Raw genomic sequence first — 18,936 nt, forward strand, 5'->3', positions numbered from 1 at the left:
TTATGTATTTTTAACACGCTGCAACTTGATAAAAGAAATTTTTTTCGAGAAATTCAACTCAAGCTCTATAAATTACAACATTTTCTCTGTAAAATGCTTTTTTAAAAATCTTTCTACTATTTTTTTTGACCGAATAATGCGATTTTGAAAATAAACATAGCAGAGATAAGGACCCCGCAGTTCGTCACTCCTGCAGTATTTAATGACTCCAAACTCTCTCTGCTCTCTCTCTTTCTCTCTCTGTGTGTGTGTGTGTGTGTGTGCGCCAGCACGCGTGCGCGCGTGAGTGCATATGTGTTTAATAGCGTGTGTTACCTCCTCTCTGATCAATTACCGCTTGTAGACGCTCTTCTTCATATTGATTTCGAAGTTATGTAGCTCGGTCAAAAAAAATCGTAGGAAAGTTTTTAAAAAAGCGTTTTATAGATAAAATGTTGTAGTTTATGGATCTTGAGTTGAATTTTTTGAGAAAAATTTTTTTATCCAACTGCAGAGTGTCAAAGAAACGTAATTTTAAGGAAAAACACAATGTCCTTTTCTAAAGCGCAGAAAAAAGAAGATAAAAAATTTTAAAAATCTAACGATAGCGCGATAAAGTTGAAGTTTCAAGCTTCAAAATGCTTTTTTTATTTTTCATCTACGATGATTTTTCACCGAGTATCGATGTCATATCTAAAAAATACTGGTTTATTTTCAAAATCGCATTACTCGGTCAAAAAAAATCGTAGAAAGATTTTTAAAAAAGCATTTTACAGAGAAAATGTTGTAATTTATAGAGCTTGAGTTGAATTTCTCGAAAAAAATTTCTTTCATCAAGTTGCAGCGTGTTAAAAATACATAATTTTAAGGAACTAAACAGTGTGTTCCTTTTTAAAGCGCAGAATAAAGAAGATAAAAGATTTTTAAAAAACCACCGATAGCGCGCTAAAGTTGAAACTTCATGCTTCAAAATGCTTTTTTAATTTTTTTTCTACAATGATTTTTCGACGAGTTTCAGCGGTTTGAAAATAGCCCAATTTTTAGGGTATGAAAAGTGTTCCCTAGATTCTTTTGAGTAGTGTATATTATTTAATATTATTTAATATATAATATTTATTTATTTATATATTAAATAATATATATAAATATTATATACAGGGTGAGTTTTAATGGTTGTGTCAATCTTTTTATCATACGGGAGGTTATCGATTGCAATTTTAATAAATTGATTGATACATAGATGTCAGTTAATTGAATCGACCGTATCGAAGGCCGAAATATAATGTGTACAATTAAAGCAAGTTAAAAGCTGAAATTATGTAGTGTGGATTTATTATTATTATTAAAGCTATGCATTTATTATTATTATTATTATTATTATTATTATTATTATTATTATTATTATTATTAAATATATATGTTATTACATTTATTATTATTATTATTATTATTATTTTACTGTGATCAAATTAGGGATTTATTATTATACATATTTGATATATTAAAGCGGAAGAAATACATATTTAAAAATTCAATTCAAATTTAACACTTTAACGTTTTATGTAAAACTTTATTTCAAATTTCGCATTTATTTTTATGATAAATTTTTATTGTTTTATATGCTAAAAATATGCAGCAAAAAATTTTCTTCCTTCTTAAAATAAAATTACGCAATTGTTTCATAAGAATGTATTTCTTGTAGAACAATTGCGTGATTTTATTTCAAGAAGGCAGAAATACTACATACCTTTAGCGTATAACAATAATAAAAATTTTTATCATAAAAATAAATGCGGAATTTGAAATAAAGTTTTACATAAAACGTTAAAGTGTTAAATTTGAACTGAATTTTTAAATATGTATTCTTACTGCTTTAATATATTAAATATGTATACGTAGCTTTAATAATAATAATAATAATAATATAATAATAATAATAAATATAATAATATATATATTTAATAATAATAATAATAATAATAATAATAATAATAATAATAATAATAATAAGTGCGTAACTTTAACAATAATAATAAATCCATACTACATAATTTTAGCTTTTAACTTGTTTTAATTGTACACATTATATTTCGGCCTTCGATACGGTCGATCCAATTAACTGACATCTATGTATCGATCAATTTATTAAAATTGCGATCGGTAATCTCTCTCATGATAAAAAGATTGATACAACCATTAAAACTCACCCTGTATATATATATATATATATATATATATATATATATATATATATATACAGGGTGGGCCATTTTAATCTATGCACCCAAATTTCTTTGTACCTAAGACAGATACGGAAAAATGATTCAGACAAAAGTTTTATGGTTTCGAGGGGGTCATAAGATGGTATCATTGGTTTGACCTTGAAGAGTTATTTGAAGGTCACATGAAGGTCACCTTTAATTTCTTAAATGGAACCTACTATTTGTCATTGCACATTCTTGTAGCTTATCTCGAGAGCTTTCCAAAACACTATAATTAAGTACTTTTTTGTTAAGTACTTTTTGAGTTATGAGGCTTGAAATAATTTCTTAATTTTACATAAACCGTAAAATATCTTGTAAAATATTCATTTTTCGATTATCTTACCTTAATACTTTTATGTACAAAATAATGAGAGGAATCAATTGGTGTAAAGAAAACACATAGTTGTTTTTAAAAAAAAATATGTAATTGTTAATTGCAAATTACATATTTTTTCTTAGAAACAACTATGTTTTTTCTTTACACCAATTGATTCCTCTCATTATTTTGTACATAAAAGTATTAAGGTAAGATAATCGGAAAATGAATATTTTACTAGATATTTTATGGTTTATGTAAAATTAAGAAATGATTTCAAGCCTCATAACTCGGAAAGTACTTAATGAAAACTAACTTAATTATAGTGTTTTGGAAAGCTCTCGAGATAAGCTACAAGAATATGCAAAAGCATATAGGGTGTCCCATTTAAAAAGTTGGAGGTGACCTTCACATAACCTTGACAACGCTATTCGAGGTCATAATAATGTTGCTGTGTAATGCGCCACATAAAACCCTATAACTTTTGTATGAAACATTTTTTTTAAAAATGCGTATTTTTCGAAATATTAAGGGGTTTCCACACTTTTGGCAAATCCTGTATATTGTTGCGTCCCTGATTTATCGATCCCTGAGCGCCTACTTTCCTGCGATCTCCCGTGTATCATCGCTAAGTGGGCTGTTTATTAACAACCGTCGTGTTATTGTTTTCCGGCACCATATTGGAGTCCGAAGCCAGCTGTCGTGCTGAGCGGACGCGTTTCGATTCGCGGCTCTCTATTTCATAAATCTGTGTTCTCCGAGTTCTGTGTTGTGTTCTCTGGTGTTAATAAAGTTCCTGAGTTCTATTTATAAATACGTGTCATTATTTTCGAGTGTCGTGAGATTAGCGTGAGCCGATCGGTTGTGTCGCGCGCGATTCGAGAAATATCGCGGGCGCAACATTTTGGGGGCTCGTCCGGGATAGACGGACACGCAGTGTTTTCCTAGTGCGATGGCAACGCTAGCCGCGAAGAGGAGGAGGCGCGAGCAATCCGAGCCGCCGTCAGAACCGAGAGCGACGGAATCGGCGGCGACGGAGTCGGCGGCGTCGGAGACGGCGAGGGCAACGGAGACGACAGCTCTGCAGACCGTTCTGCTTGAGATGCGGCGTATGCGCGAGGAGCAAGCACGGCGAGATGAAGAAATCGCCGCAACGCTTCGCCGGCAGGACGAGGAGCTGCAGCTTCTGCGGGGGAGCCGGTCTCAGCCACAGCTAAGTCCTTCCTATAATAGATCTTGCGGGGATGTAGCGAGTAATGATTTTCGTGCGAGAACGGGCTTCAAATTGAACCCCGATATTTTTGACGGAAAAGTTCCGCTGCGAGATTTCCTCTCCCAATTTCTTCTGATTGCGCGCGCTAATAATTGGGATGATTCGACGAAGACGATTGCTTTGGCCGCGAGTCTAAGGGGAAAAGCGCGTACGGTCTTAGAGAACGTAGAGAATTTCGAAAGTCTGAGTTTCCCGGAATTGAAATCGAAGCTTGAACTTCTTTTCGGAGAGGGAAATTTGACGCAAAATTACTATTCTCTTTTCACGAATCGCAAACAAAAATTCGGGGAAGATTTGGCTTCTTTCGGTGCCGAGTTGGAGAGATTGTCGCGATTAGCCTACCCGGAGTGTCCTTTCGCGGTAAGAGACAAAATTGCGTGCGCACAATTTGTTTCGGCTCTTTCGGATAACTTTTTTAGGAGAACTCTACAATTAGAGGGAATCACCTCACTGAATTTGGCCGTCGAGAGAGCAAAGGCGGTTAAAATCATTCAAGGGGAGAGTTTTGATAGAAAAAAGGAAAATTTCGGGAGGTTTAATAAAAATTCTGAAAGCGGGGATTATCAGAAGGCGGAGAGGAACGACGCGCGAAAAGAGAAGGGAGAAAAGAAAAACGAGGAAAAAAAAGAGAAAATCCTTCGGGAGGGAGATGGCGAAGGAATAATTTTTCCTCAAAAGGGAAGGAATGCTGGACTTGTGGGAAAGCGGGACATTTCCGCGCAGAATGTCCTGAGGAGAGGGGAAACGCGGTTTAGTCGAGCTGCGCGGGGTGAGCTCGACTTATGCGCGGGAAGCCCCGATTGTTAATCGTTTCGTAGATCTAAGCATTTGTAGAATAGAGCAAGATGATTTTTATTATGTTGGAAAGGTTAATGGTAAAAAGTGTTCTTTTAAGATAGATACGGGCTCCGATGTTTCAGTCTTAAATAAGAAGTTGGTAAATAAAAATATTAAAAAGATTCGAATTAAAAAATGTAATCTGAAGTATCCGACGGGAGAAAAAGTATTAGTCGAATTCCAGGTTGAAATTAAAATAGAAATTGGAAAATATTCTATTTTGATTCCCATGTTCGTTGCCAAAATAAATAATGATTGTTTATTGGGAGCTGATTTTCTTCGAAAGATTGGTTTGCAAAATATTTTTGATCGTAAATTCAACGAATCGAGATTGAGTGAAAAGGAAATTTTTAATTGTTCTCGGATTATTGATTCTCCTACGGTTCCTTCTATCTTGAAAGAACTTTTTGAAAATAATTCTGTGAATTTGGAAATTGCTCAAAGGAAAATTTTTGCTAACTTCTTGAATAATTTTCATGATGTATTTTCTGAGGAGATCATGGCGGGTAATTGTCATATTGTTGAACATGTTATCAATGTGAAAGACTCTTCCCCCATAAAGCAGGTGCCACGTCGAATTCCTATACAAATGAGGAAAGAGGTAGATAAAATTCTTGAGGATATGAGAACGCAAGGAGTTATTGAGGAATCGCAGAGCCCCTGGGTTTCTCCAGCTGTTATGGTGAGGAAAAAGGATGGTACTTTGAGATTTTGCGTGGACTACCGGAAATTGAATAATGTGACGGTAAAGGACTCGTACCCTCTTCCCAGAATTGACGATATTTTAGACCAGCTATCAGGTAATTCTTGGTTTTCTACGCTTGATCTTAAGAGTGGATATTGGCAATTGAAAGTCCGTCCTGAGGACAAAGAGAAGACGGCTTTCTCTATCGGCAGGGGTCTTTGGCAATTTACGGTAATGCCGTTTGGCTTATATAACGCTCCTGCTACATTTGAGCGTTTGATGGAAAAAGTTTTACATGGGATGTTATCAAAGAAATGTTTAGTGTATTTAGATGATGTAATTATTTTTGGAAAAAGTTTTGATGAAATGTTGGAAAATTTAAAAATGGTATTTTCGCGATTCAGAGAAGTTAATTTGAAAATTAATCCGAAAAAATGTAGTTTCTTTCAAAATGAGGTAAAATATTTGGGATATAATTTCTGAGGAGGGCATTACTACGGATCCGGAAAAGATTGCTGCCGTGAGGGATTGGCCGACGCCCCATACGAAGAAACAATTGCGAAGTTTTCTTGGGTTTTGTTCGTACTATCGCAAATTTGTAAAAGGATTTTCTTCTTTGGCAAAACCCCTGTACATGTTAACGGGAAGTCAGTTCAAATTCGTTTGGTGAAGTGAATGCCGAAATGCTTTTGAAAAATTGAAATTTATGTTAACCTCTTCTCCGGTGTTATCTTTTCCTAAGGGGGAAGATGGATTTATTTTAGATACGGATGCTTCTAATGTCGGTATCGGTGCGGTTTTATCCCAGAAGCAAATGGGGAAAGAAAAAGTGATTGCTTATTTTAGTAAAGTACTAAGTAAGGCCGAGCGAAATTATTGTGTAACTCGTCGGGAATTGTTAGCGGTGATTGATTCTTTAAAATCTTTTCGTCATTACCTTCTAGGTCGTAAGTTTGTGATTCGTACCGATCATGTGTCATTAAAGTGGTTGATGTCTTTTAAGGACCTAGAAGGACAACTAGCTCGTTGGCTGGAAAGACTACAAGAATTTAATTTTGAAGTAGTTCATCGAAAAGGACAGTCCCATAAAAATGCCGACGGATTATCGAGGCGGTTTTGTGAGTCAAACGGTTGTGCGTATTGTGCCAAGGTCGAAAGGAAGAGCACGGAAGAGACCGGAAAGGTGGTTGCTCGCATCGTATTGGAAGGCGAAGATCTTGAGGAATGGCGTGAAGCACAACGAAAGGATTCTAGCATTTCGTTTATTTTGCGAGGGAAGGACACAGGAGGGAGGCCTTTGCATTCAGAAGTTCCTGTCGGAGACGACTCTGCTCAGATTTATTGGTCTTATTGGGATTCTCTGGTCCTAAGGGATGGAGTCCTTTATAAGAAATGGGAAGCCCCGAATCTTAAAACTAGTTTTCTTCAACTGATTGTTCTTCGTGATCGAGTTAAGGAAATTTTAGAAGAAGCGCACGATTCTCTGTCGGGAGGGCATTTTGGAGTTAATAAAACTCTGGAGAAGATCCGAAAGAGATTCTTCTGGGTTAGCTGTAAACGAGACGTGGAGAAATGGTGCAGGACATGTAAGATTTGTGTTTCGAAGAAAGGTCCCTTGGGAAAAGGGAAGTCCCCATTACAAATTTACAATGTCGAAGCTCCGATGGAAAGGGTTCAGATGGATATCCTTGGTCCTCTTCTGTTGACTAAGTCAGGGAATAAATATCTACTTGTCATAGTTGATTGCTTTACGAAGTGGGTGGAGGCTTTCCCTGTGAAAAATATTAGAGCTAAGACAGTGGCTGAGGTTTTTGTTAATCAGTTTGTTTCCAGACACGGGGTGCCTATTGAAATTCATACAGATCAGGGGAAGAATTTCGAGTCGCAGTTATTTTCAAGATTGATGCGACTGCTCGGAATCAAGAAGACAAGAACTACTGCTCTTCATCCTCAGTCCGATGGCCAAGTAGAACGTCAGCATCAGACGATAATTAATTATTTGGCGAAGTACATTTCCGAAAACCAGAGAGATTGGGATCAGTGGGTATCTATGTTTCTCCTAGCTTACAGATCTTCTAAGCATGAAACTGCTGGGGTGACTCCTGCAGAATTATACTTTGCTCGAGAGCATAGATTGCCTGTAGATTTGTTGAGAGGAAGTCCTGGATCTTATGAAGAGAGATTGCCTCCAGGGGGAAATTATGTAGAAAAATTAAGAGAGAAATTAGAAGAGATTCATTCCTCTTAGAGAACGTATGATTTTAAAGTCTTCTCAGATGAAAACCCGTTACGACCGAAAAGTTAGAAAGGTTCTTTTTCAAGAGGGGGACAGAGTCTGGTTGTTTAATCCTCGAAGATGTAAAGAGAAGGCTCAGAAATTGCAGAGCAATTGGGAGGGCCCTTACTTGGTAGTGAAGAAATTAAATGATGTGTTATTGTATTCAAAGAACTCTTAGACACAAGAAGAAGGTGGTACATGCTGATAGGTTAGCTCCTTTTCTTGAGAGGACTTAGAATTGTTAGAATAGATTGGAGCCCGGAAAATTTCTATCTATTGTAATTAGTTCTTTTTCTAAGAGGTTCGGAGGAAATTTTATTGCTGGTAAGGATAAAATAAGTAAATTTCTTTTCTAGAGCCCTCGATCTACTGAACATCGATCAACTTGTTTGGCTGAACAGCGAGCTGAATCATCTTGGGAGTGGAATCGTTTTTTTGAAAGACTGCCTCGCCCACGGTATTTGAGCCGTGGTTTTCCCGTGGGCCGGAGGGCGAATGCCGAGGCAGGGACTTGGGGAGTCCTTTTAGGACGATGGGTCCACGGAGAATACTCCCCCCCCCTTGTCTGAAGATTCCAAGATTGGCAGGAAGACTGGGACTCAACGAGAGGGACTTGAAGGTCGATTGGGTTCGTGATGGCGAATCGCTCGGTAACCTGAGGCGGGAGCCCAGGGTAGAGCAGGATGGTTCGTCGTAGCCCTGGAGTCGACGATTCAGGAGGCTGACGGTCGGCTGGGACTATGTAAACGAAATCGCTCGGTAACCTGTGACAGCAGTCCAGGGTAGAGCTGGAAGACTCGTCGGTGCCCTGGGTCGGCGAAAACTTGTGCGGATGTGCGAGTGGATTGCGAATTGTTCGGTAACCTGAGGCAGGAGCCCGGGGTAGAACAAGAGAATTCGCTGGTATCCTGAAATCGACATCGGAGCATAAAGTCCTGAGTCAGCGTTGGATCGCCCTCTGTTTTTGATTGTCGGGACGACAATCTTGGAAGACGGGGGGCAGTGTTGCGTCCCTGATTTATCGATCCCTGAGCGCCTACTTTCCTGCGATCTCCCGTGTATCATCGCTAAGTGGGCTGTTTATTAACAACCGGCGTGTTGTTGTTTTCCGGCACCATATTGGAGTCCGGAGCTAGCTGTCGTGCTGAGCGGACGCGTTTCGGTCCGCGGCTCTCTATTTCATAAATCTGTGTTCTCCGAGTTCTGTGTTGTGTTCTCTGGTGTTAATAAAGTTCCTGAGTTCTATTTATAAATACGTGTCATTATTTTCGAGTGCCGCGAGATTAGCGTGAGCCGATCGGTTGTGTCGCGCGCGATTCGAGAAATATCGTTCCGCGGGCGCAACAATATATATATATATATATATATATATATATAATTATATACTATAGAACTATAGAGTTATAGATATATATAATTATGTACATAGATAAGTTTTTTCTGCGTAATCATAACTTGTATGAATAGATTACTTGTAGGAATAAGATTGAGATGTTTCATGGAAGTAAGAAAAGAGTAATATCATATTTGTAAAACTGGAAATATATTTTGAATTATGGAAGGATAGACTAAATATATGTTGATAATGCTGCCTTATAAAATAATATTTATTACCATATCAAACTTTTATGGTAATTATTTTATTATTATTATTTACTTATTACATATATCTGTTTAAGTTATTTCTAATTTTTAATCTAGTAATGGCTAAATTTCAATTTTGTTTAAGATGTAATACAATGATGGAATTTCAACATGTCTTTGTGTTGTTCAATTAAATCTGAACTTCTAAAATTTTCTTTAATTCTTTATACGTGAAACAAAATTTTATTTTATAATCAATAAGGAATAATGCAATAATAATGAAATCTATAATAGTAAAGTATGGGCGTATTCCGATTGGACACGTAACGATTCGACACCGCTCGATTGGACACGCATTATTGGACACGTTTTATTGGACACCGCTCGATAGGACACCGCACGATTCGACATCGCACGATTCGACATCGCACGATTCGACACTGCACGATTGGACACGCACATTGCACGATTGGACACGGCAGCATTGGATACTGCACGATTGGACACGTACATTGCACGATTGGACACGGCAGCATTGGACACCGCACGATTGGACACAGCACGATTCGACACCGCACGATTCGACACCGCACGGTTGGACACCGCATGATTGGACACCGAACAATTGGACACCGCACGGTTGGACACCGCACGATTGGACACCGCACGATTCGACACGCAAGATTCAACACCGCACGATTCGAAACCGCACGATTGGACACCGCACAATTGGACACCGCACGGTTGGACACCGCACGGTTGGACACCGCACGGTTGGACACCGTACGATTGGACACCGCACGATTGGACACCGCACGATTGGACACCGCACGATTCGACACGCACGATTCGACACCGCACGATTCGACACCGCACGATTCGACACCGCACGATTCGACACGCACGATTCGACACCGCACGATTCGACACGCACGATTCGACACCGCACGATTCGACACCACACATTTGGACATGTATGCACCCCGCCGGTAGGGGTGCCTACGATAGGGTGCAACTTTCCACGCGAAGCGAGGTTCCACTTTGCAACTTTTCACGCGAAGCGAGGGGGACGGGGTGGGTGCGGGAGGGGGGCCGAAGGCCCCCCTTGCACCCCCCCCGCGTGTGTGTGTGTGTGTCTGCTCCATGCTCTTTGTGCGGTGTCGAATCGTGCGGTGTCGAATCGTGCGGTGTCGAATCGTGCGGTTTCGAATCGTGCGGTGTCGAATCGTGCGGTGTCGAATCGTGCGTGTCGAATCGTGTGGTGTCCAATCGTGCGGTGTCCAATCGTGCGGTGTCCAAACGTGCGGTGTCCAATCGTGCGGTGTCCAATCGTGCGGTGTCCAACCGTGCGGTGTCCAACCGTGCGGTGTCCAATTGTTCGGTGTCCAATCATGCGGTGTCCAACCATGCGGTGTCGAATCGTGCGGTGTCGAATCGTGCTGTGTCCAATCGTGCGGTGTCCAATGCTGCCGTGTCCAATCGTGCAATGTACGTGTCCAATCGTGCAGTGTCCAATGCTGCCGTGTCCAATCGTGCAATGTGCGTGTCCAATCGCGCAGTGTCGATTCGTGCGGTGTCGAATCGAGCGGTGTCCAATAAAACGTGTCCAATAATGCGTGTCCAATCGAGCGGTGTCGAATAGTTACGTGTCCAAAAGGAGGTCACCCGTAAAGTATGTAATGATAAAAACTGCTAATTAAATTAACCCTCCAAAAAAAACCTTACAAAGGTAAAAAAAATACGCCAAGTACATAAAAAATATTCTACCTTGTATGCAACAAAATGTTTAATGAAAAAATATCCCTAAAAATAATTTATAAATTGCAGAAAAGATATAAATAAATTTTAACAAAAAGGTGTGAAATCCCTCCAAAAAAACCTTACAAAGGTAAAAAAAATACGCCAAGTACATAAAAAATATTCTACCTTATATGCAACAAAACGTTTAATGAAAAAATATCCCTAAAAATAATTTATAAAAATTTTCCCTCAAAAAATATATATAATTTTCCTAAAAAACAATCAAAACTAAATGTGAAATCAATAATTAATTAGCCAAGTACATTGAAGCAATTGATAATTTAAAATATTTGTCACAAATTCAATCTTGCATTTATGTATTATAGATGCTGGACAAAATGAAAATGATTTTCAAAATAAATAAATAATACCTTGTATGATATATAAAAATACATTATTATGTGTGATCCAAATAAATATTTGTACAATATATGAAATAGCATTAATATATTGCGGGTTTTATATTGCAGATTACAAACTCATAAAGCTATTTAATACTTACCTCATACAGCACAGAACATTGCAGTAATATTGCGGCAATATTGCAATGTTGCTGCAATGTTACAACAATATTAATAATATTGCTGCAATATTCGGTGCTGTATGGGTATTGCAATAACATCGATTGCATTAATCGCCAATTTTAAATTTAAAAGAGAAAAACTAATCGACTTGTTTTAAGATCATAAGTTTTATTAAGTAGACCTGGAACTAAAGGATTTAAGAAATTAATAAAATTACAAAAATTTGACCCGAGTCGTATTATAATTTACACATTTTTATTTTTTTATTATTAGGAAATATTTAATTTTGAAATTAATCATAAGCTTTGCCAAGTAAATTCGGAACTAAAAAAATTAAGACCAAAACAAGTTAGAAAAACTTGGCGTGCTCGGGTCACATTATAATACACATATTTACAAATTTACAAATATACATAATTTTACAAAGTTTGCGAATTATATACATGTAATTAATTTCAATTATAGAAATATGTGAATTATACGACCCGAGCACGCCAAGTTTTTCTAAGTTGTTTTGGTCTTCATTTTTTTAGTTCCGAATTTATTTGGCAAAGCTTGTGATTAATTTCAAAATTAAATATTTCCTAATAATAAAAAAATAAAAATGTGTGAATTATAATACGACTCGGGTCAAATTTTTGTAATTTTATTAATTTCTTAAATCCTTTAGTTCCAGGTCTACTTAATAAAACTTATGATCTTAAAACAAGTCGATTAGTTTTTCTCTTTTAAATTTAAAATTGGCGATTAATGCAATCGATGTTATTGCAATACCCATACAGCACCGAATATTGCAGCAATATTATTAATATTGTTGTAACATTGCAGCAACATTGCAATATTGCCGCAATATTACTGCAATGTTCTGTGCTGTATGAGGTAAGTATTAAATAGCTTTATGAGTTTGTAATCTGCAATATAAAACCCGCAATATATTAATGCTATTTCATATATTGTACAAATATTTATTTGGATCACACATAATAATGTATTTTTATATATCATGCAAAGTATTATTTATTTATTTTGAAAATCATTTTCATTTTGTCCAGAATCTATAATACATAAATGCAAGATTGAATTTGTGACAAATATTTTAAATTATCAATTGCTTCAATGTACTTGGCTAATTAATTATTGATTTCATATTTAGTTTTGATTTTTTTTTAGGAAAATTATATATATTTTTTGAGGGAAAATTTTTATAAATTATTTTTAGGGATATTTTTTAAACGTTTTGTTGCATATAAGGTAGAATATTTTTTATGTACTTGGCGTATATTATGTTTGCTAAAATCATATTATATACTAGGAAGGAGAAATTCTGCTTCTTATTCGCTGGATGGAATATTTGTATTCGAAATATTTACTTGTAAGTGTAATGTTTGAAAATTAACATCCTTAGGTGATTCTACATTATGAAAACTTATCATCGGTATGACAAACTTTGTATGCGCGAAGAAGATTGTCGATGCTACTTAACACTTTAACTAGGGGTATATATTCGTAAGATAAATAAATGAAATGAATTATTAATAAATAAAATAAATAATTGTAGACTCGAGATAACAAAACGTAAGAAAAAAACTAATGGAACTAATGGAATTGTCAATAAGCAATCCCCGCACCACAGCATATCTTAAAGTTTCTTATTGACGATAGCTTATTGACGATTGTTTCATAAAACGTCGTGACATTGACAACAGCCATAGTTAAAAGGTTAACTGTCCATTTGATATTAATACTGTGTTGTTGCAATGCAGCGAAAATTAAACTAAACTTCAAATATTATCTCGAAAATAATATAGTTCTAAGAAGTAACATAGAAGAGATGATTTATTGAATATAGCAGATGTTATCTAGCTGATATAAATAACTTATTACTAAGGGATAAATTGTAGACGGATTAATACGAGAATGTTTGTTCTTTGCAATATTTCATTCATTAGACATTCGACATGTGCATTTTTGTATCTTATAATTATGTAAGATCTGCGCTTTAATGTAGTATTAATTATTCTGTAAATTCATAAATGTTAACATATACAATTGTAATTTTCTTTTCAAGCCTTTTTTATATTATGTTTTAAAGCTTCTTTCTATTTCAAATTATACATATAAATTTTTTTAAATACATATATCATTGCTAAGAAGAATAAGTTTTTATAAAATATTTTATTTTATAAAATACATCTATTATTATGTATTTAAAAAGAGGCCGTTATTTAAATACTCGTTTAAATTATTAAAAATATTCTTATGCAGAATGTCTCTTTAATAATTATAAAAATAAAAATGTGTTATATATCATTTGATAAATGAATGGAGTGAATAAATTACAAAAGAAGAAGGAACCAAAGCCTCACAAAATTACTTTCAATTTCACGTGTATTTCACGTGTATTTCATTTGTATTTAACGTAATTAAAGCGTTTATCAAAATTTTTTTGAAATAAAGTAATTGATTTATAGCGAAAGAAAGAGAAAATTTGATTGAATGTACTAATGTACACTGGTGCACATTAAAGACTGTGTCGTATACAAAAAAATTACAATATAATTAAAATAATAAAGTAATTATTACTATACGTTGCTATATTATATTATAAAGTTATATAATATAAGTTATTGTATTATTAAAATTATTTACAAATAACGATAATAATAACTCGTACTTTACTTATTTTAATTATTTATACTACTGTGTAAATTTGTACTTATTTATGCTAGTATTTACGCTACTTCGTTATGTATCAGTTGACTCAAATTGCATCATATGAATGTCACGTAAATCATTTTTTTTTAATCCATTATTATTTTTCTTAGAATATCGTTTTATATAGTAAACGTGCCAAAAAGTGTCTTGTACAAAAGAGAAAATTACGTAAAAATAAATTAATATAAGAAGTTTAATAATTTATTAAACAGTATAATTATTTATATTTATATATAGAATTATATATTTTTAATATATATAACATTTTGTCAAACAATTTCTAAAGATTTTAATTGTTTTTAAAGTAGTGCTGAGTATCTCCGCGGAGAAAAATAAATTAAAAGGCAGCTAATAAGATGTCATGGTAACATATGATCAGATTGATCATTCGAAGTCAGTTATTATTGTGATCGCTAGTCGAAAGACGCTACCGCGTCTTACTTATCGCTTGCTTCAAACATCATATGAATATCACAGAAAACGTGTAATTGTGTATCAATAGTGGATTTTAAAAAGTATACGTAGCAACCCATACGAACGAATTTTACAAAAATTACATTTTTAATAAAACGATATAGCAAAGATATAGCAAAGATCTAAGTAAATTCGATTACACTGTGCATGTGAGTATGGACAAAAATGTTACAAGATTGATAATTCTATAATTTCTTTGATCGTTTATAATTTGATTGCGATTATCTTTTTATCGACTGCTTTTCTACTATAATATTAAAAGAAATTTAAGAGGAAAGCTGATAATAATTATATTCCTGTGTTCGCGATACAATCAAATGAATATGTATCATTTCTCACTGTCATTTATTTTCCTAAATAAAAGAAAGACACTATTTACTTAATAAAAGTTCCCTAATTTAATCCTAAGACGTATATTATATATTGACCTCTTATAGAAAGAAATTAAAAACATAATATTAGAAGACAATAACTTGCAATTTGTTAAAACTGAGTTTATCGAAAATACTATAAAAAAAAATATATATATATATATATATATATATATATTGCGACGTCTTTTTATTTTTAATTTTTCGATCCTCCTCGGGTGTTGGAGAGGAGGATGTTAATGGGGAGCGAAAACGCCGTCAAAAAAAAGACACAAGGTGGATAGAGATACTCGCGCTCGGAGGAACTCAGATGGAGGGTGTTCTCGCGCGAGCCGCGGCGAAGCGAAGGCCGTCTCGAGATCTCGAAGTTGGGCGCCAGATACGGTCTTCCACGTATCAATTCGCAAAATCGTCAGAATAACGCGAAGAACGTTAGCCTGTTTCGCCACGGGCCGACTAGCTCACCTAACGGTAGAGGGGCAGGGTCCGTTGAAAAGGATCCAGAATTATTTTATGCGAGGCGGTCGGTGATTACGAAAATTGACGAACACAACGGGATTTAACGCTCATGACAAACGAACACTCAAATAAGTTACGCGAATTTAATAGAAAAGAGAATGTAACAAATTTATTTAAATAAAAGAAATATAATAGAAAAGAATATAAAGGGAAAGAAATAACAAGTTCTAGAAAGAAATAGTAATAATGACATAAATTAGCGAGACTGAATTAACGAAATATAACTGAGTTTAAAATAAATGCGAAAATTTGAAATAACGTACAACAGATCGACAGCGGTGATAACAATAGCAATACGAAATCGAGATCATAAGACAGCGGAGATATTTATCGTTCTCCAGGCCCGTTTTTATGGCCGGACTTTGCGAAACCGAACGGCGTTTCGAGAGCGTAACGGAAATTTCGACAATCTCCTCGAGGACGAATTTAACAGATCTATTCCCTTTGTTACTCGCTCTTTTAATCGACAGCACTATGTTTGAAATGAGGCTTAATAATTGAGCGATAGTAATCAAGCGATTTGCGAAGACGAAAAATCTCGCTTGCTACGAGCAAGATCGATTCGCTCGGAATTCGATAGCCGTCGGACGCCGCTTCGCCTCTTTTCGGCGTACCGCTTTCTATCTATGCGAAACCCTCGAATTTCGACACTTTCTTAATCTATTATGCACCGCGACACACTCCAACGTACGACAAATACCGCGCAATAAACGCAATTCGTACAAGTATCAAGAGCGACAAGGACAGCACGACATTTGCCACGTCGTCACACGCACACGGTCACACGCTCACATACACGCTAATTACAGACGAAAATTGCCCGGAGATCGATTGCGGGGATGTCTTACGCGGTTTCGACAACTCTTTTCGACAGCACGGATAGCGGACGCATTCCCCGCGATTTACCGCGCACGTGGTCGATATACGAGAGCCGGTCACTACGCGTTTTACGACACCCCGAATCCCGGAGAGAGACGAACGGTTCCTTATCAGCTACGGCCTACGTTACGATCGTCCTTGATGCCTCGGTCGCTTGTCTCCGGTCGCCCGAAATACACGAAAATCGCGAGCTCGGTACAATGCCCGAGCGACAACGAGACACGAAAATGGCGACGGCGACAGAACGGCCGGTCCGCGGACGGAATCGCGTACGTGGCGTACAAGATAGCGATGGGCAACCTCACCGATACTCGCTCCCGTTGACAGGGGATGATCCTCGGTCTCGTCCTCTCGACAACCTCGGCTACGACACACACAAAACGACAACGACCCAATACGTTTCGCAGCACGACTACAAGCTGAGAGCGCCCGCACCAGAGTGAGTCCCTGGATCTCGCGATCCAGGGTCGATAGCGGCGTCAATTCTGCGCGCAGGGGTGCGCGGATTAGCGGCCAATAGCGCCGCGACACGCGAGGTATTACTGCGCCCCGCGACAACGCCGTATCGGGGGCCGTAACGGCCCCGATAATTTAAAATTCCGAATCTCGGTGACCCTGTTATCCGCGGTCTTCCGGATGCTGGTCCTTCGTCCTCCGTCCTTGGAGGGTGGCGCCGATCCGGTCCGGTTACTCCGGCTCAAGACAGCTGTTTCTTGGCTGTTTTCCCTCCGTTATTTGAAAGGGGCGAAATCCACCCGCGACTCTGTTCCTCCGGCGTTGTCGTATCGGCTGTCGTAATGATTCCTCTTGGGCCTCTTCTGGTTTCCCTCCGGCGGATTGCCCGACGTACAAAAACGGTACAAAAAAAATAATTAATACTAGCGCGAAAAAGGATAATGGCTCGTCTCTCCGGAGATTTCGCTACGGCTCTCGCAATCTTTTTCTGGCGCGGCCGCTCGGCTCGCGCCCCGTGAAGATTTCCGGGGCGGATGGACGCGCCTCGGGACGGCAACGTCATAATATATACAGGGTGATTCAAAATAACCCCTGTGTCCCCGAAATGACATATTCTTGAATCAATTCTAAGACGATTTTTCCTTCGGCAAAATTTCGTCCGAAGTTTAGTTTTTGAATTATTAAAGGAAGTAGTTAACGTATGACGGGTCGAATACAAGAGGCAGGCAAGGATGGCGCGATTCACCGTCAGACGCGGGAGCTTACGCGGGGCGCCTGCTGCGATCAGCTGATCGCTATACACATACAGACACACATGCGAACACATACATTCTCTCTCTGTCTGTCTGTCTCTCTCTCTCTCTCTCTCTCTCTCTCTCTCTCTCTCTCTCTCTCTCTCATTCGCTCACTCACCTGTAATTTTTTTTTTTTTTTTTTTTTTACGAGAGAGGGGAAAATGCATTTTATGCATACCCACCGGTCGATCCAGTGAGTTATGTGGGACTCGAGTACCAAGTCGAATTACCAACTCGGTACTCCCTACCCACTAAAAACCCCTCTCTTTTCAGGAATTTCCTTTAACACACTGTCCCTCTGACTCCCCGAGATCTGTTTTCACATAACGTCAAAAAATAGTTATTATTACCTTGTTCGATGACTTTTGATGTATTGCTGTAATTGCTTGAAGGAGAAATGAATTTTCCGATAGATCGTACGTTCTCAAATTTAACGTAGATATCACGTTGCAAAAGACAAGAAATCCACACTAAATTATTAACTGAAAGTTTTTCTTCTTTCATGAACTGTATTCTTTTATTAAACTTTAACATAATCACATTTATTTACTCACTCGATGAGACGAGAAATTTACTAATGACTCTATCACTAATCACTATTAATCACTGTCGAATAATAATATTAATATGTTAAATGTTTATTATGTTTACCGCATTCTTCAATCGAACACATGATCGCGTTCGATAGCGCCAGTAATACCTTAACCTACCGCAACCTACCATGACAAAAAACTGCTTGCAGTCGCCGAGTCGTAATTATCGTCACATTATCGCGTCGTCGCGTCGTCGCGTCGTGTAGTAACGTGTCCGCGCGTGTTTCTTTCATCGAGTGATTTTTAATCGCCAACAATTATTATTCGACAGTGATTAATAGTGATTAGTGATAGAGTCATTAGTAAATTTCTCGTCTCATCGAGTGAGTAAATAAATGTGATTATGTTAAAGTTTAATAAAAGAATACAGTTCATGAAAGAAGAAAAACTTTCAGTTAATAATTTAGTGTGGATTTCTTGTCTTTTGCAACGTGATATCTACGTTAAATTTGAGAACGTACGATCTATCGGAAAATTCATTTCTCCTTCAAGCAATTACAGCAATACATCAAAAGTCATCGAACAAGGTAATAATAACTATTTTTTGACGTTATGTGAAAACAGATCTCGGGGAGTCAGAGGGACAGTGTGTTAA

General features: G+C 37.1%; 1 protein-coding gene across 1 annotated transcript in view; it reads right to left on the reverse strand.

The window, feature by feature from the left end:
* Positions 1-17,089, reverse strand: part of LOC145961621 (uncharacterized) — a gene marked incomplete at its 5' end in the record, with an annotated part of 25,788 nt that extends 8,699 nt beyond the window's left edge. The window contains one exon of the mRNA XM_083082079.1: positions 16,804-17,089. Within this exon, the coding sequence (XP_082938205.1) occupies positions 16,804-17,089 (286 nt within the window). The remainder of the gene's footprint in view (positions 1-16,803) is intronic.
* Positions 17,090-18,936: the final 1,847 nt, after the last annotated feature.

This window comes from Camponotus vicinus, unplaced genomic scaffold (assembly GCF_025532165.1).
Source record: "Camponotus vicinus isolate PSW18456_S1 unplaced genomic scaffold, iyCamVici1.0 SCAF_1, whole genome shotgun sequence".
In the NCBI taxonomy this organism is placed as follows: domain Eukaryota; kingdom Metazoa; phylum Arthropoda; class Insecta; order Hymenoptera; family Formicidae; genus Camponotus; species Camponotus vicinus.